The following is a 26692-nucleotide window of genomic DNA, read 5'->3' as shown; positions in this document are numbered from 1 at the left end:
TATTTTTTTTTTAAACTCCAGCGGTTAAAATATATATCCAGCATTTCGCGCGCATATTACCTACTTTTGGGTTTCACGTGGGAAACTGGTGATAGAAAAGTTTACCAAGCAAATGGCCTTGTCTATCTATAGTTTCATTCTTCTAAACTTCGCTTCGTCTTATCAACGTCAGCAATGCATTTGAAATGCAAACTCACATATTATTGTTTAAAGTGCAAAATGACCCATTCGCGAAAAAAAAGGGTAAGGTATAGGGTCTCGTCTTGTTGTTGTCGTTGTTTTTTTTTTACAACAGTTTGCTCGTAGAACCTCTAAAATATTTAAGAACGTGTCCACCTGAAAACCATGCAGACGAATCTACACGAACCCCTACTGAATTCGCTCAAATTTGGCTCATTTGTTGCCCACAATGAGCCTACATTCTAGACCAAACGGTTTATCCAGGTACTAATTTTTTTTAGGGAGTTATACTAGTTTTAAGTTTTGTCCAAAAATGCGCAAAAATCCGTGCCAAAAATGTAGTGAATTAATGATGCAGGTGTTTCTCCAAAATCTCAAGCCAACAAAAAATATTTCGTTAAGTGAAAGTAGAAACCTAGATCTTTATGTACACACATAAAAATATATTATTGTCTGCTTTTATATTTGTGAGCCATCAATCAAACTTGACAATTTTCACCATTTTGCGAAATAATGGAAAATACCCCCTAAAATAGCGGGAAAAAGCAAATAAGCGGCCATATTTTGATTCATTTCAATGGTTTTTCCAGCTTGGACAATTGATGATCTAAGCAATTACTAAAATAAAAGTGTGTGATGTTTACAGTTTAGGTGAAGAATTTGCCCTTGAAGTACGGCAATCCGGCGTGCCTGGGAGGGTCACGTGACACGTCCCGGAATGTCGTAATACAGATTCCACTTGTTCATAGGTCTCCATAGCGCGAGGAAAACTTCGAGAAGATCTTTAGGAGTATTTTGAAAAACCATTTTCATGTTTCATTCCAGTTTTATCTCATCTAGAAATCATATAGGAAGCCCGGCCGCTTTTTATTTCATTTATTTATTTTTTATTGCACAACAACTTCTAGGCCCTTTTAAGTAAGAAAAGTACTTATTTGTTTGCAGTAAAAGCAAAGTAATGATCAAGTATATCGAAAATGCAAATTCAAAATATTTTGGCTATGTTTGTTTTCCGACGGCATTATTTTGGTAACGCGCTGAGAGGATTGCTTGACACGCACAGACACCGACATTTCCCACGCTTTCCATGCATAACCATACCAGCAGACATTTTGTAAAGATGGGCGATTTCAAATTGATAATAGTACCCTGTTACCTTGGGGGTCCTGTGGCACTATTAACAGATCGTTTTCGATGTGTAAAGACCCCCTGTAAAGCATTTTATCTTATCTGTTCAAACAAGTGGCCAGTGTGAGTATTGAAGAATCTCTGAGCAGTTTCCAGCCGCAGCCGTAATTTTAAAATGCTATATATGGTTGCGTGTATAAAGTCAGCGATCGGCCGGTAGTTTCCCATGTACACCTGAGCTTGGCAAGTGTACTTTTATTATAGCACTCTAAATCGGATTTGTTTCATCAGGTACATTTCATAAATCTAATATTGTGTATTCGAATATAATATGAGCCCAGAATGTCTTCACTAGAATCAGTGACATGTTTAACCAGATGTCAACAGATTACGGTCATAATACCCATCTGTCATTCGCCCGTTGTCGTGAGCGAAATGCCGATACATAATATCGCTTTCGCATGGCTATACGTACGTAACTTCACACAGATTTTATCACCTGTATATACTCCTAAACAAATAAACTTTATGGAAATGGAGTAATTTTGAGCAGAAACATGGCCGCATCAGAGATATTTTAAGAGATTTTCACTAGAAACTGGAATCGTGAAAAATTTCGATTTTTGAAGGTTTTCTTGAAACATTAATATTTTCGAACATAGTTATCGCATCCTCTTCAAATTTAGTTGACTCGAATAAGTATACTATTCATTTGAAACTGGCAAAGATTCTTTATTATATCTGCACCCAATAGTCTCTGAGCAAGTTGTAAACTTCATGGTATAATTTACCATGATTTTGCTTAAAATTGTGTCATTTCAGTCGAACCGCTGTATCTCGTGAACTGTTCGGACTTTGGGAAAAATATTTGGCAGGCTTTTAACTTGGACTAATACCAGTATGTACACAAAATAGCATCAAATTCTGGAGGGTACCATGTGGACTCAAATTTTGATATTGCTTGGATCTCACGTAGACACGTTTTTAAGTGTCCAAACACGCAAGAAAACCTTTCAAACATCGTCTTTGGTCTCTTTTGCTCGAAATATGAAGATGTCCCAGGGTACCTGGAAGATATAATGCATATCGGTTGTTTTTCTTCGATTTTTTTTTTCTTTTTTACAGATAGCTTGTTTATCATTCATCAAGGGCACCCTCCCAAATGCAACCATCAACTACGTACAAAAAGCCTAAATTTATAACTTGATATCTTATTTAAAAATGTTCCAAACAATCTTTTTCAAAGACTACAAGTTGCATTCGCCCTACAAGCTTGTGCAATTTTGTTGTCTTTGAAAAATGTACTCGTGCACTTAACACCAGATCGTACTCAAAATCATGTTTTACCTATACTTATAAGACTAACCTTTGCACCACATTCTTTTGTATCCCTGGAGGATCAGTTTTGCTGACAGTTTTAATTTTGTTAGGGGATCTATTTCAAGAGAGATGGAAAACTGACAACAGAAAAAAACTCTTCAAAAGAATATAATGCATACTTTCTGAATCATATTTTATTTGCAATGACAGATCAATCATTTATTTACAAGGCTAATTCCCCAATTAACAAACAACTAAATGTTCTTAAAAGCATTACTTTGCATCAAGTAAAACTTGTACCCAGGATTTTTTTAAAAAAAATTTACCCTATTTACAATATCATTGTACGAATAATGGGCTTTAAGCTTTCTTCTGACAACACTGGGTTAAATATGCATTTTTGACATTACCAACTGGCAGAGGCCAAAATGAAGGGTTTCTCTGTCTCCATTTACTTTCTCCAAAAAAATACATGCTCCGTAACTGAATTTTTTCAAGGTAACAACATTAGCATAACACAATACATCATTCCTTTAAAAATTGTCTTAAATCATAATCTATTGCAACTAAATCTGGTTTCCAGAAACTTTAAACAAATTATTTTCAATCAACATTACACAAATCAACTTATTATTATAAGCAACAGAATACAGAAGTCAGCCTTTGTAACACTCTACACAGCTAAGGTGCTCTTTAACCTCTCAAACCTTTTGAAACCAGTACATCTTTTTCTAATCAATTACAAATTAACCTAAAATGGAGACATGTCAAACGGAATCATCTGCAAGAGAATGAAAAAAAGTGTATAATTTAGTAATTTTAGATAAAATTTTCCATTCACTCCAAATTTGAAAAATGATTTTGGTCTGAAATTTAATTGATCATGAATAGCTATATTTTGTGCTTGACCTTCTTTCTCTGAATTCAGAATTCCTGGAAATTTTCTGTTTCATATGCAATTTTGTTTGGTTTTAATCTCCTGGCTCTGTCCACTTGATAAACAAAATAACCACCTGTGATGAAGTAAACTGTATGAGTGTGTGACTAAACTAAACACCTTCCTTAAATACTGACTCCATGTACCTCTATGATATTTAGCACACAGTTTGTAAGTTCTTGAACTGGTTCAATTTGACCAGTGGCTTGCTTTTGTTCTATTACTCTTTAATGTTGTTTATCGCCTTGTAAACTATTCATTGGGTGAAGATTTTCCCAAAAGGAACTCATAAGTGCATTCATGATTTGATTTAAACTCCATTGTGAGTAACGGTTATATCTTCAAGATTCAATATATTGAACAATTATTCGCCGAAGGCGAGATGAATATCGTCGAATAATCTCCAAGATGAAGTCGAGGGGATCATTCGACAATATTCACCAAACCTGAGGCGAATAATTGTTTTAGTATAATTTCAGAGCTGAACAACAGAGAAATTTCTAAAATCATAACATTTTAGTAACATTTATCAACATTTTATTTTAACATTTTATATAAACTGCATGGAGCAGTTTATATAGCATCATATAAGGAACCACTCGACCAATCAGATTGCTGGAAACTCTTTGCTCAGCTCTGAAATCATACTAAATAGTAATATCACCAGGTCCTTCTAAACAAAAGAAACCTCCAATGCATTGACAAATTTTTCTTACACTGGTTAGAATGTTCTTAAAACTAAAAATTGGTTGGGGTAAATGCACAGGAAGCATTCATCATGTGAAAAATTAGAAACAGATAACACCCACTTTGAAACAAAAATTTTGTGCATGTTACTTAATAAGTTTTTTTGGTTGAGTGATCTTTTGCCACTGTTAACTCTCTTATCATTAATTAGGCCAATGTGTCAACAAAGGAACTAATGCAGAAAACAAGAACTGCAGGCATAAAACATAAAATAATCTAAACGGGCACCAGGTGTGAAATTTAAACACCTATATGGTGGAGTCTATCCCCAATTTTTGTAAATTTTGGTGCCTGTTTTAAATCTAGGCAGATTAATGAATCTTCCTTTTAAGGGAGACAGAATTTTTAGAAGTTTGACAACAACTTGTTACAGCATTGGAGGTTCCACCTTCTACAGCTTCAGCTTCTGTATGCATTAGCAAACTCACCATGATACCACCATCTTGTTTTCTTTGGACTTTTATGACATGTTTTAACATACCAGTTATTATCAGGAGGTTGTTTCTAAAATGATAATTAAAAAATTATTTAATTGGTGCTGTCAAATTATATGGTAAGCATTGTTATCAAGGAAACTAAACATAGGCTGGTTTCCACATGAATGTGGGAAATTCAGCGGGCACCAGAGATCACCTACTTACCCATGCCCTATAGCGAATATCAGCAAGTAAATAAGAAAATCACAAAATATTGTACTGCACAAGTACACTTAAATGAAATCAACAATCCAACAGTTGAAAGCTACATGGTAATCAGGCTGTACAAAAGTTTTCTCTTTTTTGTAACTTATTATAACTTTTTGTAAGTTCCCATCGTGGACTTACAAAAGAAATAGATAAAAAACTAACACAATAGAAACATGCCAGCTCAAATTTGATTCTTGCTTTAAAATTTAAACCATGATATCTTATACTTATCCAGGGCCTAGTAATTTAACTACAGTCTTTCCATTCTTAAAATCTATTTGTCCCCAAACCATTTTTTATTATGACTGAGGTCTATTGCCCCATTCATTCAGCTCTAAGCAGCTATTCTTTCCCTACAAGTCCCGCTGTGTGCAATAAAATTCATTTACACATGAGCTCATGCTCTCCCAAACAATGATGATGACGATATACTGCAGTGGGAAAAAATGAATTTAAAAAAAAAAACATTTTATGCATGCTCCCTGGAAGGACTATTGAGCTTACCTTTTCTTGACAACTACTTAGCATACTGACAATACTGAGACAGACGGATTCCACTGAGAGAGCAGGAGACCAGTCATCCGTCAGGATTGACAAGCAGATATGTCCATTACTATAAACATGAGGATGGACAGGGATATTTGACCCTCCAAATATTACCTGCATCAACAAAAAAATTGTCATTAGTGATTGTAAGGGTGACAGTTCTTTCTCTTGTGCTTGCATGATCTATTTTATAAAGCATAACCCTTCAAAATTGCTAAAACAAACACTTTCCATTGCTTTGTTCATATTAACCTCTTAACTAGCTTGCATGCAGACATCTCCTATTTCCTTAGTTGCACACGGAAAAGGGACATCTGCGTAACACCATCACAAATTGTGTTCCAGTGTCCTGCTGGGTCCTCAATATCTTGGGAACAGGCTGTGATGGGCTGACACCCAGTTTCAAATTTAATTGATTAAATGCTGATTGGTTGTTATCAAATCTAGTCTGATGGTTTTCCAGCCAAAACAAATAAAAACATGTGCAATTGTTTGCTGTGTGTTTTTGTCAATCAAAGACAAGGAAACTATTTCTTTACAATTTTCTGTGCATGATACATCACATCATATTTGTAAACAGTGTCTGAAAAAACTGCAAATGTAGCATGGACTTCACACCAACTCACCAGAACTTGAAGAAGAAATTTTTCAAAGCTACAGTTCCAAAACCCCTATGGTAGGGCTTTCTATCAAGAAAAAGGCCGTACAGGTATGTGATTGAACTGCAGAATGGACTAGAATTCTTTTAGAGGAATTGTCAAACGTTTGTGACTCAATTCATTCATGACTGGAATCACGTAAAAAATCAAATATTTCCCATATCCAGTCAGAAGATCTTGCATAGAGCCTTTAAGCTCTCTTCTTGCTTGGGATAAAGCAATGAGACATTAAACACTTCTCAAACATGCTTCACAGCAGCATGTTATTTCATAATTTATGCCAAATTAAATACCCTGCCAGCAGGATGCTGGAACACAATTAGTGACGGTGTTACGCAACGTTCCTCTTCCGCGTACAACAAAGGAAACAGGAGCTGTCTACAAGCAGGCTACATCTTAACTCATGAGTGACCAAGGCAGAATTTCTCGCTATAATATCAATACAATATCAAGCAGACAAGTCATGTGAATAAAAAGATATATTAATTACAGGATTATTAGTTGATCCAATAGCAAATTCCCCAAACTAACATTACAACAATGACATGAAAGACAGCGAGGAGGACTACTACTAAGATCTTGGGAGTTTAACAGTTAAGGCACAGTACAAGTAGTTAAAACTTTTTCCAGTTGCCAACCATAATATGCAAATATATCTTGGAGATATTATCTCCAAGGTATATTTGCATATTTTAAACATCATTACCAAGAGGTTGGGTAAACAACACTCATTAAACTCCAAACTATTTAAAATGCAGATACTAACTCAGTGAAATAGGAAAAATAATGTTTACCTCGGGTGACTCAAAAGGATATTTAGATCCAAATTTAAATTCTAGCTGAAATTTTTCCCCATCGTATAATGTCCCTAAATAACGAAAATACACACAATATTAAAAATTCGAGTAAATTTTATAAATAAAAGAATAAAGAAATAAAGAAATCGCCGCTAACTTTGTCCTGTGACTTTCTATTTGTAGTAATTTGAAGAGCAAATTTATCTTTATGATCAACTCTGTTGAATGAAGGAGACTCTTTCCTTTACAACGCTCATATCGACTGTTTTATTTCTGAATCCGACTACCCACTGAATTTAAATAGTGTAAACAAGAATAAACAACGATAACCAGTTTTGCAAGGGTTTACAAAGACACAGATGAATTAAGGCCAACACAGCGCCCATCGTCAAACATTAAGTTACTTTGAGCTCCGCTGTACTGTTTATTGAAATACTTTAGGATAAATAATATAACAAACTGATCTACCTGGAGCCCCTTCTACATGAATTATCCACCTTGAAAGAGAAAAATCGCACAAACATTTACTAAAACGAAATTCACGGAAGTACAAACATCCTCTCAAATCCGACCAATTAAGTCGAGCTCTCCTTGATTGACATCAGAGAAAAATAACTCATAACTTACGTAGCAAGATTTGAAGATACTGAATCACTGTCAAGATGCATTCCAGGAGGTGGTTTCGTTTTGATTTCCTTTAACTCTTTTTGCAATCTTCTTTGCCAAGCCGCCATTTTGACAGACTGTATGGTTACACTGTTATGGTTGCCTCGATATGGTCCAAAGGCATGAGCACAGTGTTAAATAGGCTCCACTCCACCGCAGGTATGACGCAAAGATAACGTAACAAATGTTTCTCCTCTAAGTCATTGAACAAGTTAAGCTCATTATGTCAAATATTTATGTAACCAATGACTCAACCGTGTTAAATTAAATTATATTTTGGTTTAAACTGTTCCATCATCGGAATAAAATATATGTCAGCCAGCTCAAGGAAGACTTAAGGCACTGTGATGGTATGATCACAAGTATAGAAATATTGCCATGAAAACTTTCTCCCGCTAGGTGATTATCATCTGCCATCTATATAAATACTTTGACGTAATAATAAATTCATACGGGTTATCTTTCATTCTCTTACGTTTACCTTTTTCTTATTCGACTTAATCACTTCGGCTTTGTCATTTTCCCTTTAACCTTTAACATTCCCCTTCTTAACACTACATCAGAATGCATGTTCTCAAACATTTCCTACGGCGCTGAAAGGGAGAATTTGTTTATTATTAAAGATCTTCTTATGTCAGTGAACATTTCGTAACTTGTCGTGACCTTAACGTTTGATTCAAGGGTGATATTGTATGGAGAAATTGGATGCTAGTCACTCTTAGGCCGGGGTCAGAGGATAAAAGAATAAGTCTTTTGTTGTAGGAATTACTTTAAGCACAGTTTTCTTCACACAATAAAGGCATATAAACCTACATGTACTGCCACAAGACGTTTATAGTTCGCATAGTTTGTACGGGGATGAATTCATAGTATTTAGCACAATGTGAACATATTTTGCTTGCGTTACAAACCTACTGCACTACTAGTTAAGGTAGTCTCCATCACGAGAAGTCGGAAGTCGGAAGTCGGAAGTCCCTCCTCGGCTTTCGTATTTAGGTATAGCCGGCAGAACAATAACTTTTTTTTAAATTTTTAATTTAATTATTTCTTTTTACTTGAGGGAGAAGGCGAGCGCGATGGTTGATTTAAAGACGCGTCACTTATTTCTATGTTTTTTTAAATCAAAGCAATCATTTGATGAGGCACGAACAAGCACAAACCAACAGTGAAAAGGGAAAGTTTCGGTGTCACAGTCATGATCGTCATTTCTAATGTTATAATCATATCATATAATAAGCTAGATTTTACACGCATTTTGATTGGGTCTTTCTTCTGATCTATTGGCGTAAAAAGGTAAAGTCTGTATATAAGCCAGGTGGCTCATCAGGCCGGCGCTTAACTCCGGTTTCCGTAGCATGAAGCGACTAGGAGTATTTCTACCCCCCCCCCCCATGGGATGCTAGTCCATCGCAGGGTTACCCCTAGCATTAAATTCGCCAGTACCAATTTAAACACTTGGGGAAAGAAAGGCACTGTGAGAGCAAAGTGTCTCGATCTATCTATTACCATGCAAACGCATAAATGACGTCACCATTAATAACATTTTGCTTTTTATCATACTAAACAAATAGATTCCATTTTCTGTGGGTGTGTATAGTAACAAATTGAAGACGTCAAAAAGTCATGAGAACATTAGTACCAGACTCGGTTGCGCCTCGTGTGCCATTTTCTTTGCTCTCGACACATTCTGACATCATCTGTGATCCATCGCTGAACTAACGTACGGCAACATGGAATCTACTTTTGATAAAGCTTTGAGCACAAAAATCGGCGTCACTTTGCATAATTAGAGAGATTTAGCACTGCGTTTACGTGAAACGTGAACGGCAAGAGTGACCACGTGACCTAGTTTTTCCCCGCCATTTTTTAACGTTTGCCGGTTGTTCTTTGGTGTTTCTACGTAAAAGTTTCGACGTCATTTTGATATAAATTTCGCCTGATGGAGAGCACGTCACTGGCTCATTTTAATGAATAAACGAACGAACGACGAACGAAATACTGGAAAACTGTATAGCTGAATAAAGGAAGGGATCAGCTTTATTTATGAATCGTAATAATTTCAAAATGGAATTGTTAAAAAAAGAAATCTAATGAAACGTTCGCCCTCCTTTACGAAATATTACTTTTCTTCTGGCATATGAATACAAACTTCATTGAAAATTGATTAATAAAACGAAAACCAAATGTTCAAAACAAAATGTTATCCAAAGGGATCAGTGAAGGAAAAGGGATCATTTTTGCCTACAGCGCTGATTGTACAGCGCAAATTTGATGCTATTGGAGGAGGTTATTTTGGAGATTAAGAAGTGTACTTTTGGTTCGCGTAGACGTAATCGTTGTGTAGTAGACAGAAAAAAATATGATTATTAGGACCGTCCACCCGGACAAAGAAGGTTGCTATGGATGAGAAGTGCCCATTGGAGGTTCATTGCTTCATAGTTTGGGCGTCACAGGGAACCGGTAGAACATGGTCCACTGTGCATTCTCTCGACGATGTCGAGAGTTGGTCGTTCATGGGCATGACCTACAATCTGTTCCAAACCGGTACACCGACCAACTTCACGTGAGATTAAACACGTCACAACGCCATGGGAGTAAGAGCACGCCACATGGTCACATGCGAACGTATACTGCACATGGTCACGTGCGCAAGTGAGATCTACTCTGTATGATGGACGTCTTGACTATCCTGGGTCGTATGTGAATTCTTTGGGAGCTGGAGATGTTTTGTTGACTCTAAAACACAGTTGGACGGGAAAAACTTTTAAAAATTCAATTCAGCACCAAGTTTCCTGACCAGGCTTATTATCGGTTGGCATTGGAAAAACCAAACAAAGCTCATTTTGATACCACTTACCCACTTGAACGAATTCGTTCTTTGTGACGCTTTTTCTTCAGTTTCCTCTTCTGATTCTTAGACAGTTTACACACCTGCTCTGATGATTTTGAAAGATCAGACCCAGTGCCACGCGCTACATGTTCTCTGCTCTTTTCATCTTTTGGTTCCTCTCTATTTTCGGGTGCTGTACTGAGACTCTCTGAAAACAAAACACAAAAAAATCTCCTTTTCACGTTATGTGTTGTGTAATAGTTTGTCTTCAAGCGCGGGATTCAGCGCGGCGAATATTTGGTCGCCATATCGGACGAATGGCAGATTTGGCTTTGTCGCTTGTCTCAGATCTTCCACCCGTCCAATATGACCAACCGAGTATTCGCCGCGCTGAATCTCGCGCTTGAAAACACAAACTACCGCCTGCAAGCGAGTTACCTATGATACCGTGGGGTTTGCTTTAGTATGTCATGTAATTGGTATGAAAAAAATCACGCCACCGTTTCGATCTTAACTACAATCTCATGCGATTTTATGAATTGGGTTTTCTTGGGCTTTTAGCTTTCTTACAGGCGGCAGTCGGTATGCGCGAGGTCCAGCGCGGTGAATATATCTGGTCGCCATATTGGACGGGCAGAAGATCTAGGATGAGTGACAAAGTGAGGGGGAGGGCGAGGAAGAGGGGGAAGGTGTTTCTGGATTCCCCCTCCCCCTCGAGTTCCTGATCCGGCCACACGTTAGACGTCTCACCTGGCAAAGACACGAGTTTTTCAACACCAATTAGTCTTGAAGGGAGGGACGGTGTGGCTTGCTCATCTCGTGAAGAAACCTTACGTCGAGGAAAATTGATATCTGATGACAAAATAAGTAATCACAAATATCTCATCAAACAGCCTGTATATTGTACACCAAGAGCCATTGGCCCAGAACGTGGAGAACGTGAACGACGACGCCACGGTTAATTTTTATAATTCCTATTTCTAATTGAACGCTGTGTTCCATACTCAGTTTCGGGATAGTTTTGACAGTGCGTAACAAACTAAATGACTTGGAGAGATGCGCAAGGTTCGTAGGTAAAATACAAGTTCATTTTTTAACCGGGGTTTTCCATGGCGTCGCCATCATCGTTTCTTAAACTCACTAGTTAGGGCCTGCTTGCAGGCAATTTTCATCCAAAAAAGCCCCGCTCTTCAACATAAACCTGACTTTCTGACCTGATTTCTTAACAAATTCTTTAACAAAACAACACAAACAAAAACAGCAACAACAAAGACCTCGATGTCATTCACTCCAGTCAAATACGAAGAAACAAATCGATATAGCTACAACAAAGACGAGTTCCTGATCCGGCCACATGTCAGACGCTACCTTCAACATTGCTCAGCTTTCGTTTCCCACTTTCAGTGGGTATTTCCGGCGAGTCTTGTTTTACTGTTCTGACCGAGGATTGTGAAGTAGTCTCCAAATCACCGTCGTCATCATCATCATCATCATTATCATCGATATCTGAGTCTTCTTCTGAAGGGAACAACTTGGTCAGGACTCTCTGGCGAAAAACTGAAAAAAAAAAAAAAAAAAATAACAATCAGCGTTGTTCTGGTCTGAGCTGTTTAAATTTAGATTTAGCAATCCTGTCAATTCCTCTCTTGTTTCATTGGCTAAAGCAGAAATTAAAAAATGCTGGTTATGTGGGAACAGAAGACAAAACAAATGGAGTAGTGTCGTAGCAGAATGGAGAATTGAAAATCAGATCTCGTGAGTTAAAGAGATAAGAAGATCTAAGGCGTGTTTACAGTATAAACGTGTTGATACTAATCTGACTTACAGCTTCGATATCCTCACAATCAACTCCCCCCCCCCCCCTCCCGAACAAGGACACCCCAAAACTGACTTTCAGCAGCTTCGTTGTTGGGTCGAAAGCATTCACTCGACACTTATCACAATTCTTACATTTATCTCTGGCTGTTGCCATCCTTTCAGAAAAGTGGGCTGTTCTGTGATCTAGGAGTAAAGAGAGGTAAAATAAACGACACGTGCTTTGTTCTGCCAACTTCTAAATACGTAGTCCATTTTACAGTTGCGTGCTTGGTTGCCAAGCCTTTGAACAGGAGTGAGGCTAAGGGTGACCTTGTCATGATACAAACGTTGCTTCTTTTCAAATAAATAACTTTGTGATCATGCTAACTAGATATTGGTCTCTATCACAACAATGTCACCTTCAGCCTCACCCCAAATCAAAAGCTTAGCGACTAAGTAAACAACTGTGAAATAGCCTATTACTTTCACTTTACTCTGGGCTCTTTCAGATTACATTCCAGTAACGCAGTTCCTCACTTGAATATCAATCTGAGAGTAGAACCACAACAGCCAGCCAATCAGAGTAAAGGTTCTCAACACCACAAGCCAATGTGAACACAAAGAACGAACGAAAAAGAGCCAAGTACATGTACTACGGTTAAAATGAAATTTACAAGAGCCTATTGAGGGACTGGGGAGAGACGGTCTGGTGTGGGAATGAATGGATGCGATATAACACCCCTAATCATTATTTTTCTTCTTATCATTATTACTATTAATATTACTATTATTATTATTATTATCATTATTATTATTATTATTGTTGTTGTTGTTATCATTATTTCTTATTTTTTATAACTTGTTTCTTTTCATGGCAGAGACGGATAATTTTATTTTGTCCTTACTTAATTTAACACACCGCACTTCCTGCAAGGGTTTCTGGGTTTCTGATCGCATCTGAACCACAAGGGGGGTATTTCGGAAATCGTTATTGACACAGTGATTGTATTTTTAATGATTTATATGTTTCTTAATGTTCTATAGTGCTTAATTCTTACTTCAGTTTATTTCTGTAAATAATGTACATATTATTCTAATAAAATTATCATTATTACTATCATTATTTTAACTATAACTATTACTATTATTATTCTTGATAGGTAGAACTTGTTTTTTGTTCGTAAAAGATGCTCATGCTAGCATTAGGTAACACCGTCAACATACATAAGATTAAAAGAGACCAATGATCGTTTTTCTGGAAAAAACGCTGAGAAAATGCACATAAAAAGTTACGCTAAATATAGCAGTTTCTAGTAAATTCGCTTAAGCACTGGAAGCATTTTTAACATATACGAAAAAGAGTTTTATCCCAGGGCGAAATGCCATGGCTTTTGTTTCACAGTTCGCCAGCGGATAAGTCTCTGATTGCTTTCCAGGTTTCTTTTATTATTCACCGTGTTTAGGGTGTGAGAGACTGGCTGACGTTGTCGGAAGAGGCTTTTGAGCCAAGGAGGATCACCCCCGGTGCACGGCGCAGCCCTGACCAACAAGCTGTCGAATTTGCGACCGCTGTGTACATCCATTTTACACCCTCATTGTATTCGAGAATATTTTCCCCTCACTTTCCTCACAGTTTGCTTAAAGAAAACCGAGTGACTTGCATCAAAAACAAAAATGGTCTCCTTATCCACAGAACTGTTTTAAATATATGAGATTTGTTTCTTTGTGGCACGTTTTCGGCATTGTGAAAGTTTTTTCTTGGTTAAAAATTCTACTTGGATATAGGTGATTGTTTATATAAATATGGGAGACTTATTTCAATGCGATCTAGTTGTTACTATTCAAAGTAATTAAATTGGCGGAGCCTCCCATGATCAACAGCGAAGATCGTGCAACTGCTCCGCTGGGAAAGTTTACGAAATGGCGATTGCGAGACCTCTCTCACACTAAGCGAAAGGTATTTCAATATACCATTATATGGCAATGATAGACCGTGGTGTGTGGAGGAATAATTTTGCTGTTAAGGCCCGAGTTGGAACCCGGACTTATTTAAAATATATGACAAGACTGTTATTTAAAATATATGATAAGACTTTCAATGAGCAAACGGTACTGAATTCTGAGACCTATTTTCGCCCTCTATCTTGCATAGTGAAACGGTTGCTAAAGCTTGTTTAGAAAATCCCTCGCACACAGGTTTTAGCGAGTAAAACTGCGAGCTCTATGACTTGGCTCGTACAGTGGATTTCTATGGAGAAGAATACTGAAATTTTGATCTGAATAAATTCACAGGAATGTGGAGAGGTTTAGAAAATGCTGGTTCCCAGACCTCTGTCTCGGACGTGCTTTGATTCCACGTGGAGTTTTGCACTTCCTGTCGTGTCAGTTCACGTTTTCCTCTTTCAGCAAAGCTGAAGGAATTCAACAGATCGCCCCATTTTTTTTAAATTTATTTTTTTTTCGCCAACGAGCTAACAGGAACTTCTCGTGACGCACAAATGTTCAGAAAGCGTGGCTCGCGCAAGTAAAGATCTAGAAACCTAATTGGAACGCTTAACATCAAATTAGCCACGAAAATGCGTTCATCCTTTTAAGAAATTAAGGCTCGATCTGACTGTGAGGCATTCGAAAAATCTAATAATTCACAAAAAGGTCATAAGTGAAACTTAATGGAATTGTTTCCCATGACATTCGGCTTAAAAAAATAAATCATGCTATTCAATGCAATATCAGAATAAAAATTGCCGTTTCTGTCTATAAAGTGAAAAATTTGGCCTGGTCGTGATGGCAAGCAACTACAATACGTGAAGAACCGAGATGCAGCTGATTCTTGCAGGTCTCGGAAATAAAATCAAAACAAACATGGAAACTGGAGCTCTGTTCAACTTTCAGTTTCGACCAGAGAGCAGAAAACTGAAATTGAAATAAATGATTACCAATCCGCTTAGGCAATATCGAAAATAGTCTCACGACCCTCTGAACCAAAATAAGTTACGCAGGACCTGTATATATTAGACCTGAGACCGAAAAAAGACATCTGCCAAAAATAAATAACGTCTATGTCACGCACAAAAAAGTCAACTTAACATTTGAAGAGGTTGTTTGCGTGCATGAAATCAAGTGAAACTGGCGTGAGAACTTCGACTTTGGGAGGTGACAAGGAACGTGCAACTTCAACTGACACGCACGAATTAACAGAGCTTATCTTTCTTTTCGATAAATTAAGGGGCACGAAGTACAAGAATCAAATACACGAATCCCTTCCTCCGTGAAAAGAGCATAAATAGCGGTAGTAAACCTTTTGCTTTAAGAAAAAAATCGAAAACTTCTAAGCACAGCTTTAAAGAAAAGCTCTATGACTCCTGAGCTAATTTTATATCTCATGAGGTGTTCCGTAAAGAGTGCTTGTATCACAACTGTAAATGAAACCAGCAAATTGTCATTTACGACGATTTTATGTCAATCAACAACCAATAGCTTGAATGGAGAACAATTTCAGCCAATCAAATCACGTTCTTTAATGGTTGCCACGCGAGCAAAGGCTCGAGTCATCTCCATTCAACAATTAACATCCATCTGCGGTTGAAATGCAAAATAGGTTGTCATGCAAGGCTAACCTCAATGGCAACAGCTCACCCTATTAAAAAAAGAAATGATAATAAAAATAACAAAGTGGATCACCAGCTTGGACGCCATACTCAAACTCTCAGGATTTCATACCGGTCCAAGAAAGAGAAAGAAGGGTAGTGAGTTGCTCAACTTATGCTGAAAGTGACTTTCGTGAGTCGACAACGTAATTCGTTGCACTGAGAGATTAGTGTCAATATACGTTTACGCTCTGTCGCATCAATTGCTATGCAAATTTTCGCGGACCCACGCACACCTAAGGAAGTAACCATGCATTGTGAAAAAAAACGAGGCAGCCTCTGCAAAGCTGTGAGCAGAAAAAGCACGTGCAACTGAATATGCGACAACATCAAGTTCCCAATCACAGCGGGCAAATCTCGCGGTAATTTTAACACTTCGTAGAGCGCCTGTTCAAGCTCGCAAAATTCGCTTATAAATAAACCTCGTGGGGTAACACTGCTCATTGGTTATGCTTAGTTGCTTCGCGCGCTCTGATTGGCTGAAGTTCACTTCAACCCTTTAATTCACACCTGAGGATGGCTTTGCGCGTGGCTTATTAATAGTCCTTAGAAAGCATTTGTTTCAGTACGTATCCGGCTCGCGCACAGGAGCACAACAAAGGAGTTCGTATCAAGAAATTTCGCCAGTCTCGGCCAAAATCAACCTCGAGTAGAAATCAAAAGGACAAGAAGTGTCAACAGACGAAAAGTAACGCTACAGAAGTCACACTTGCCAGTTTGTTGACGGTTCTTTTCACTTCACTTTCGAGTCATGGTGATGCATGAAGTTGGGAGGACGTTGTGCGAGAGCTGCAACAGGCTTCGAAGACGAGAAATGGTCCATAATAACATACACAGTGAAAATTTTGAGCCATCTGAGCTTAAGGTCGGAAGACTCTTAGGCAGTGGCGGCTTTGGATCCGTTTACGAGGCAAGCTATTGCGGGGAGCGAATAGCTGTTAAAAAGCTTCATCAGGGAACAAAGAATGAGAGAGCTGCACTGGAAAGTTTCGAAGCTGAAAGCTCCATTCTACATTTCAGACATCCGAACATTGTGCGAACGCTCGCAGTGTTGACTATAATGGAGACTCGATGCATTATAATGGAGTTCGCCGGCGAGAGAAACTTGCAAAGCGTTATCAACGATCCATTTGAGGAGTTGGATGCAAATCGGCGCAGAAAATTTTCCTTGAACATTGCAACTGCTTTACGATTTGCCCACCAGCAAGGGTTGGCACATCTGGACTTAAAACCGGGAAATGTGCTCGTCACCGCGGACGATCAATGCAAACTGGCGGATTTTGGGTGCTGCCGCGCGGTGGAGGAAAACAATAAGCCAGCCAGCCCGACAAAATCGAACTTGACTGGAACTTACGCTTACAGGGCACCGGAACTCCTAAAAGGCGAAAGCCCGACAACAAAGGCGGACATTTATTCGTACGGAATATGCTCGTGGCAAATGCTGAAAAGGGAACAACCGTATGGTAACGAGAATCAACATGTTATTATTTTTGGGGTTGTCGCCTATCAGTTGCGACCCGAATTGAACGACGAAATTACAGAAGACGAACAATATGTAAATTTAATCAGACAATGTTGGCAAGCAGAGGCCAAGTTTAGACCAACAGCCTCCGAGATCGTTGCCAAGCTCCTACGAATCAAGGCTGAGACAGATTTCAGCAACGAACGACGGAACGAAAAGCTTTGCGATCACCAGGTGTGTCTCCAAAACAGCAGACTGCACTAACTGCACTTGAAAAACATTGTTCACAGCAATGGACAACCTATTTTGTCTATTTTCCCGGAACTTCAAAATAATGTTTTTTAGTTAAATGACAAGCGATTGTGAACTCGCAACGTGAGTACCCCAAGACTTCTTACCTACCATTCGAAAGAACATTTAATTGAAAATTTTTTTTTTCTTAGTAAAAAATGAAGTTATATTAATTGTAAACATTTGTGTAAAAATATTTCTTACACGTAAACGGCGCTCCTGCCAAGCCAAAAATAATATTTTAATTTTCAATAAAAGAATGCAACAATTTGCAAATTAACTGAGTGCGTTTGATTTTCGGTCGTATCATGGTCCATTGGGTTTTTCAAGCGTAATATTTTGCTTGCATGCAAGGATCCCATTTCTCACGAAAGGTAAAAGCCTACTCTTTTGTTCCAGTCGGTAGGAATTACTTTTGTGCATTGGTAATGATAGCACAAATATTCCAAAGCTCTTGGAAACAGATTGACCGATAATAGAAAACAAAAAGACGTTAAGGCCGTTATTAGACATAAATCTGAGAGAAATCTCGAGAGAATGTAGAACTTGGCGTCTTTGGCAAAATCCGGTGAAGCTTTATTTCATTTTTGGTCTAATCTAATACCCCCCTGGAGACACTTTTGTTAAGGCCACGTTCTTATGGCGACAGCCCTCTGCAGAAGAACCTAGCAAAGCCTATCGGATATTGGAAAAAAGTCGGCCCATATAAAACGTAACATGACTCACGAGAAATAAATCAAAGCGCGCAAATCTTGAAAATGATATGCACGCTCTCAATTTGCCGCCGACCGCTTTACCGATTTTATTTCCAAATCGCAAATGCTAACCCTCATTTCAACAAAGAAGGCAAATTTGCATTTGCAGCACAAAAAAGTCTTTGTCGTTGACCAGCTGTAGTTGTCCATTAGAATCAATAATGCCTTTTGCAACCACGGTACAAGAGCCCAGCAAGTTGTGCGCCAACTTTATTGTTAAGTCACCTGTTGGAGGCGTGGCACGTATTGATCGTACGTTCGATTAGTGCGCTGATTGGTCAAAGAGACAATAACATTAATTTTCTTAATAGACGACGCGTGCCGTAGCGCGAGCTGTTCATAAGTGAAGCCGCAGAACAGAAAAAAAACACAAGAGCCCTAGATTGTCTGACGACTTAAATCAACCTAAAAATGATCCACAAGTGGCTGAGTATCAGTACGCTTGGCGCTCGATCGATCACTTTCGAGAGCGCAATCTTAAGAGCATAAAAATAATCGAGCTAACTGTGCATAATTAGAGCTTGTCTTTGCAGTGCAGAGCTCATTAGACAGCCTGGCTACAACTCCAGCCCGAGAAAGCCTCGTATTTATTTGCAGAGTTTCGTTACGAGAATTGCAACCATTCTCGAGCATTCTCTTGCCATCAAACGCCTCTGTCCGTTTCACTTAATCAAACACACGAGCAATAAATCGTAACCCCAGGGAACCATTCAAACCGAATAAAAAATCCTGCTGGGTTTGCAGGTTTAGGGAAAAACGACGAACCAATTACTTATGTAGAAAACGTGCAGACAGCTGATAAATTGAAAAACCCAGTCCAATCAAACATTAGACCCTGTTTCATTACATTGATCGCTCTAAAATCATGAGTTTAATAACGTTTTGCGCAGAATAAACTCGACGTTTCCGCATAAAATTGGTACGATTTTGGCAACCAGTTATTCACCCAAGCTACCAGAGGCATCACTTCTAAACAAACGGATAAGCCAATGCTCCCTTCCGTTGTTTGGAAAAGACTTTTTAAAAATAGGCAAAGTAAATAATTGACTGTCAGCTTACTGATTAATGGAGTTCCGAAATCTCTTTTGTTGCCGCGCCGAGCCACGCTGTCGCTAGGTAACAGTAGAAGCCGATCTAATTACAACTTTGCTAAGAGGAAGTGTGAAACTTGATAAAACCGGAATTTTCAGTCGTGAAGACTGGTTGCTCACAGCAATACTACGCCAGAAGGCGATTAAACGCAGATAATTTTCTACGATTATTTCTTCGTAAGAGATAAAATCGACCAAGAAATTATGTGTATGATTGAAGTGTAAACGACGGATGGACCTCGAATTAATTTGAAGACATTATGTTACGAAGTGGGCATTTTGAGCTGAAAGGAAAGCGAGAAAGTAAATTGACAGCATTGAGTTGAAATTACTGAATTTGTTTTTAATAAAAGCGTTTGGTGAATGTAAATTGATCTAAACCTGGAGCAGAGCTGTCAAAAACGACTGACTGATTTTACGGGAGCAAAAAATTACACAAAAATCGTGAGGAAACTTCACCATAATTCGCTTTTCCATTCAAGCGCGTTCTCAATAATTTAAACATCCGCTGAAGGTCAAATTATTAGCTTCTCAAGTCCAGCTTAAACAATGCTCTCTTTGGGCAAGAATTTTTGTTATTAAAAACTTAAAATGAGTTTATTTACATTCGCACGACAGGTGGAGTCAGAAGCTGGCGAAGCGATCAGATGAAACCGCATCAGCGAACTTAGATATCAGCACACTAGTAACCTCTTTTATCATTAACCCGAAACTAGGAGCAACAGATGGCAAATGAAAACAAAAGAATACGAAAAGTAGAAAAAGGCAAAAAGAGAAAAAAAAAACCCCACGCAGGTTACTAAGTAACAAAACGAAAAGAAACAAATGTTTAGGTTTTGATCGGACCAAAAATAAGAGAAAACGGGCAATCTAAAATCATCTCAAATGTTTTTTGGTTTTGTTGTTGTTAATTCTTGAAAAACAAGCATTAAAATCTTGGCGGTCATCCAATAGACACAAGAAAGTTTGAAGCGGGTGGTAGTCATAGTATATCTTAACAAAATGATAGAGGCGGTTTTTTTTAATAAGGCTTCTCTGGAAAGATAATTTGCCAAATTGTATTTTCATGCTAACTTAGCGTAACTTAATACTGCTTTTAAGAAGAGAATAAGTTGACTCTCTTTGTTACCTTCCATCAAAGATCACGAAAAAACTTTCTCTCTGTCTCTTTGAATGAGCGAAGTTGAGTTTCATCGCTGAACTCGCAACGGCTAAATTAAGTGCGATTCTCTTTCACGCAAGTGTGAAATTTCACACATTTTCAATGTAGAGTCTGCAACAGCAGCTGTGCAACGGAATAAACAAAAAGCGATGTGTTTTGAAAGCACGCGGCGTATTGTTCGCAAACAACTGCAAGAATTTGATCCCAAATGAAACTGTGCAACGACAGTTACCTTTCGCGTAACTAACAATTCAGTGGTGAAGTGTGTCGCTTGTTTCCCCGGTTCGCAATGTGCGAATTGAGTGCTTGTTACATTAGCTTCGAGCACGTGAAGCGTGCGGTTGCTAGGTGGTCTCGACTTGCGCAAGGCTTTTGAATTCAATGAGGTTTTTAGCGGCTTTTTTTTTTTCACAAAATGAAACAGCCACATGCTTAATGGATGTTAAAATCGAAGAGGTTCTCACGGAGTCAAAACAAACTACTAGGTTTCCGTGGGGTTTGTGGTTCAATGAATCGAGGATAGTGGACTTTGTATTCTCCCGCGGTGAGATGTAGGATTTACTGTTAAACAGAATACTAAAATGGTTTGAGCTTTTAGACAAAAGCCAAATATCAAATCATTGTTTCGGATTGGATACCTGAGTGATGAAGAGTATATTGTCTAAGCTCCATGATCAATCGTAAAATATCAAAATAAACACAATTCTGTCTAAATGGCAAACTCCTGGAGAGAAATGCATCAAGTGCCGAGAACATCTCTTATAACTTTTTTAACCTTTTCTGTCTGTCATACAATTCTTAGGTTTGTTTGGAGAATTTGGTATTGGATCAACTCATAATTCCCTAATTGATATTTTTCTTTGACCATATCACTTGTCTGTTTAGCCCCGTATTTACAATGTGGGGAGAAATTCTGTCTTGATCACTTATGAGAGTTAGAGGGTCTACCAACATCAAGATAAATATCCTTTACGACTAAAATTTGCGAGGAATTCACAGTGTTCTGTCCTCGTTACTCTGACTAGGTTGCACTGTCACATATCACTTGCTGAGCGAGGAAATATAGACAAAGAAAAAAAAACCTAAGAGGAACCCATTAGCTAAAAAGATGGCTTTCAAATACTGGTTGCTTCTTTTGCTAGTGATGTTGATCGGTCGGTAAGAATCGGAATGTTGTCGGGCACTCGAGTTTTGGCGAACTGGTCAACTGTACTGTCCAATCAAAGTCACACGTGATTTGTCACATTTGCACCATGCTTATGTAAGGCAACCCAGCTTTAAAAAAACGCTTGTTTGCCAAAGTCAGATTGACCCACAGACAACAAGAGTAAACCACAGAAAGGAAGTGAAAAAGAAAATAAACAATCTTCCAAATAAAGTTAGGACATGCGGTCTCCAATTTGCTCATTATCAATACTTAATTTTTCATATTTTGTCATAACTTTTGAGAAACACTGTAACTTATTCCAAGGGTTTTCAGCGATTTAATTTAATGTTATTTGCTGGCACGCCTTTCCAGAGTCTATGCCACTCAGACTCACAAGAAAAGACGTCTTTCTACAAAGAACTAGATAAAATTTTGTTCGCTTTTTAAAGCTCCTAAAATTTCATATCATTTGTGATGTGCCAGGTTTAACTGTAAAAAAAAGATATATTTTTAATTTCATCGGACTCAACTTATTTTCTATCTAGTGTCAAAACTAAAGAGCACAGATCTATCACGATCGTTCGGATTGACATCTGTATAACATCGGATAATTAACAACTATTCACCGAAGTGGTGGTTAGTGATGGATATTTACCGAGCCGCGAAGCGGCGAGGTAAATATCCACCGCTAACCACCATCACTGAGGTGAATAGTTGTTTTAGTATATACTAAAACAGTGGGATAATATACACCACCGTCGTTAATTTGAGTGATTTCTTCTCTTGTCACGGATGCAAACCGGGACGCCATTTTTTCCCGAGTTGCTCGGAGGTAAGTAGCAAAGAATATTCGGAGTTTGACTAGCCAATCAGAGCGCGCCTTCAACGCTATCCACTGTTTTAGTATATACTAACATCGGATAGCATCGGTACACCATCGGATAGCATCGGTACACCATCGGATAGTCCCGATCGTGCGTGTCGCCACTGGTCGTCTGGGTAGTGTTTTCATATAATGTAACGTTCGTCCAAGTCATCATTGATCGTCTGAGTAGTAATTGGTCTTTTTTCTTCAAGTGTTTTGAAATGAAAGAGTGTTCATCGAGTGTGGAAATGTTTGCATAAAATTCTACTTCGACTATTTGCTCATTAGTACAAACACGAAGAACAGGGAAAAGAATTGCGACATGCAGACATCGAAAACCAAATAATTGCTGAGATATAATCGAATAATAAAGGAAAATATATGCTACGACTCGCTTCAAAATCAAATATTCAATACGCTACACCTGCTACAGATGAATTAAATTTTCTGCGCTAATTCATGGTGAGGTTATATAAAGCTTTAATTTCAAAGTCAGTCCAACTAAAAATTCAATCATACATTTAACAATATACCCCGACTAGGACCTTTAAAGGAAATATTTGACCACCTTTCCAGAAAAATATTGTACGCACACAAAGCATCAATTTCAAGGAGGATCTATCTAAAAGATCAACCACGGTTAATCAAAGTAATTTACATTATGATTTGAATATGACCATTAATGGAAATATCAGACTGTCTTTCCAGAAAATATTGCGTCTATTTATAAGGGTATAATTTCTTTCTGCTAGCAGCCCCGAGGCATTTTCTTATAATAAACGGTTTTCTGAAAAGGTCGGTCGTAGTATTCCTGTGTGAAAAGGGGATTTTTCTGACCAGAAGATTGAAGTGAAATATATGATCAGACCACAATGACAAGTGACCCTCGAGAACAACGCTTCGGGGTTAGAGTTTTCTCTCGAAGTAACAAAGAAAAAAAAAAACGTGAACAACCAGAAGCCTGGGAAAATGCACGAGTTCCTGCAGTCTGTGCACGAAGTTGCGTGCATTACCTTGGAGACCGTTACTACATGATAACAACGTTTACACAACCGCAAAATTATCAAAACGAAAGAGAAATATTTCGACACCCACTTGAAATTAACAGCCACTTCTCAGACGAGGGAAGTTTATTCTATGTATAATATAACACTAACTTCAGAAAGGCACTTAAGGGGTTTTAAGTGATTCCAAACAAACCAACCCGTGTGAACTTGCTTCATCTCCAGTATTGACTTTGCAAAGAGCTGCTAATTGGATTTCTCTTCTGCCAACCGCTGCACGGAATTGGAAAAGAAAAGAAAGATTGCAAAAGGGAAAAAAATTCAGTTACAGCCCTATTAATTTGAAATATCGATCGATTAAAGGCAGATGGAAAGTTCTTTTGAGTATTAATTTCGTGCGCAAGCGCCTTACGAAGAAGCGCAGATGGTATGCTAGAAATGAACACGATAAGTAAAGTGAATTGAAAGAGAAAACATTGATGCTGAATATTTTGATTGATTGGACATTTCATAACCACGAAAATGGAACTACTAATATCCATCTCGCTCTGACATGAAATTGGTATCATTAACGCTCTGTTACACTTCATCTCAAACGTCTGAGTTGCGTAATATATGGGTATGCAATAATCGTAGTTATTAACGACAAGAAAATATCGATCGATCACGAAAACAAACGCTTCAGGATCATTTTGCTACAAGATCCTGCTAGTCTAGAGGAGACCACTGAAAATTCTCTTTAGACTTCCCCCAATTCTCACAAGCCTGTTTTTCCGTGACCATTTCACCCGGGCCTTTTCCGCGCGTTTTCACACAAGAACCAACAATAAATCATCCTAGAGGTAAACTGTTTTACACGTCGCATTAAGAACGATTACTCTAAAAATGGATCAAATCCAAATAGTTAATAGACCAAACTAGAAACAGGAAATGTCATTTTAAAATTACAATGAATGCCATTACTTTAAAAATGGAATAAATCCAAAATATGTTACAATAAAAGAAATGATTATGAACGTCATTAAAAAAGACAAAGAGAGTGGAGAGTGTGTTAGTCACTTGACATCTGTTACAAGTACACACACTCATTTACTTGATCTGTTTTTTTTTTTTTTTACAACAGCTGTGTTAGTATCAACTCTAAGTATACTAGGATTAATATTTTACATTTGTCTAAAATCAGTGTATCATTGACAAATGGTTCTTTTTTGGAAGACATCAATTTTTATATGGTAAATGAGGGAACACTTTAAAAAGAAAGTTTCGCATTTTGCCACACCTTAGAAGAATTTATGTAACAGTTTCTAAATTTGGAAATATTTAGCCTGAATTTTGCAAAAAGATCTTATGCAAAGGGAGTGACTCTTTTCCTTCTGTAAACATCTTTGATACCAGAATAAGAAAGATGATAAGTTCTAATTTCAGTAAAGAAGTTGAGAAGGAATTTTTTTGGTCTTATCACAAGCATGGAACAAAGAAAAAATTCTGAGTTCCCATGAGGAATCAAACCTCAGTCCTTCTGATTCCACACTGATGCTCTACCATTGAGCCAAATAGACTCAAAGGTTAGCAATGCCCATTTCAAAGTTCAAATCTGACAAGTGTTCTGCACACTGCTAGAAACAGCGATGTCGATAGTGTCATGTCTTATAAATAGATAAGAAAGATAGCAAGTTTTAAGCTCAGTACACAAGTTGAGAAGGATATTTTTCGTTGTTTTTCATTGCATTGTTACCTGTAATATTAGTGTTTATCTCCCCTTTCAAAATATAATTTCAAAGTTTTATTCTATGCTTCTATGTTCTCTGTAATGCTAATAGTGACTCAAAATGTCATCATGGCACAGCAACTTTACAGCAAGTTTACAGGAGAGAGAGAGGATCCTATTAATGACAATTACTTTACTTATGTCGCTAAAGCCCATTTCATGTTACTCTCACTTTAGATGCCTCTAACTTAGGTTATATTAGCATTCAACCCATTCACCTCCAAAAGTGACAAGCATTCAAAATCTCCTGAAAGTAGTGCCACTGAATCAAATGTTAGGGTCAGGATAATTTATAAAAGAAATGATTGGCAACTAAAGATGCTCTTGATGATGAACTGATATATTCTTCTTGTATTGGAGAATGTATTGGAGAACAGTATGAAGAATATGCATATTGTTGTTAGGGTTCAAAAGGTTGAATGGAACCCTCAAAGACAATTATTTTAAGTGACTCAAAATGACAAAGCAAATTTTACAGCAAACTGAAGAGAGAGAATCCTACGAACTAGGTTGACTGCTCTTCTTAGGTCACCAAAACTCACTCTATTTTATCCTCACTGATATTACAACATGTTGCAAAGTTTTGGGGTCAGGTGACCTAGTAATCGAATATCAACTAGGGGACAATTTATCGATCCAACACTAAATCTTCGGAATTAATGTTGGAAAAAATACATAAGGCAGACAGTAAGAAGAATTACTGTTAATATCCTAGGAGTGAAAGGGTTCATCTTTGTGTCGGTCGCAGTGTTGATAGTGAATCTGTTGACGTAATGCAACACATGCATTGGTAGTAAAAAAACACAAAACAAATACAGAAACCCTCCCCACGGGGCGTGGGGTGTGGAGGGGATATATTTGATATGCATACCTCCTGGTCAAGTTCACGTCTTCGTTACAACACTTAAGGTTCTAATTCTTCTGTCCACCACTATAAAAGTATTCTCATCCTTAACTACGTAAACCTTGTTTTTAAAAACGTTACGAATACTACGAGTACCTCATAGTAACTCTTAGTTGTTGTGAAGTGCTTCCTTGAAAAGTTGACCCGCTTGCCTTTGCATGCTGCTTGATCCTTTAATGGAAAAGTTGAGAAGGGATGCTAGCTGCACGAGAGAACGGCTTATCAAAAGAATGTTAGCAGTGATAAATCTTCTACCCTTTGCAGAGTTTTGATCAGAAGCACGCCGCCATGTTTCGAACTGGT

The 26692-nt window shown here is 37.9% G+C and overlaps 3 protein-coding genes across 4 annotated transcripts; 1 reads left to right on the top strand and 2 right to left on the bottom strand.

The window, feature by feature from the left end:
- Positions 1-2802: 2802 nt before the first annotated feature.
- On the bottom strand, positions 2803-9046 carry LOC111332059 (ubiquitin-conjugating enzyme E2 W). The gene is made up of 6 exons (XM_022937317.2): positions 7628-9046; positions 7469-7497; positions 6998-7071; positions 5503-5658; positions 4741-4816; positions 2803-3409 (listed from the first exon to the last, which is right to left on the bottom strand). The coding sequence occupies exons 1-6, from the start codon at positions 7732-7734 to the stop codon at positions 3396-3398; spliced, it is 456 nt and encodes a 151-aa protein (XP_022793052.1). The 5' UTR covers positions 7735-9046; the 3' UTR covers positions 2803-3395.
- Positions 9047-9199: 153 nt separating this feature from the next.
- On the bottom strand, positions 9200-26689 carry LOC111332058 (uncharacterized). 2 transcript variants are annotated; one of them, XM_088742243.1, is made up of 7 exons: positions 26486-26689; positions 23918-23990; positions 12447-12497; positions 11865-12053; positions 11247-11348; positions 10524-10704; positions 9200-10402 (listed from the first exon to the last, which is right to left on the bottom strand). In XM_088742243.1, the coding sequence occupies exons 2-7, from the start codon at positions 23934-23936 to the stop codon at positions 10351-10353; spliced, it is 594 nt and encodes a 197-aa protein (XP_088598369.1). In that variant the 5' UTR covers positions 23937-23990; positions 26486-26689; the 3' UTR covers positions 9200-10350. The 2 variants fall into 2 exon arrangements, with proteins under 2 accessions (XP_088598369.1, XP_022793050.1); XM_022937315.2 differs by lacking the exon at positions 23918-23990 and having other exon boundaries at positions 26486-26688.
- Positions 16020-17973, top strand: LOC111332057 (serine/threonine-protein kinase mos). Its single transcript, XM_022937314.2, has one exon. The coding sequence runs from the start codon at positions 16692-16694 to the stop codon at positions 17664-17666; it is 975 nt and encodes a 324-aa protein (XP_022793049.1). The 5' UTR covers positions 16020-16691; the 3' UTR covers positions 17667-17973.
- Positions 26690-26692: the final 3 nt, after the last annotated feature.

The sequence above is a fragment of the Stylophora pistillata genome, chromosome 13 (genome assembly GCF_964205215.1).
Source record: "Stylophora pistillata chromosome 13, jaStyPist1.2, whole genome shotgun sequence".
NCBI lineage: Eukaryota > Metazoa > Cnidaria > Anthozoa > Scleractinia > Pocilloporidae > Stylophora > Stylophora pistillata.
The sequence above is the reverse complement of the archived record's forward strand: the minus strand, read 5'-3'. Positions and strand labels throughout refer to the sequence as shown.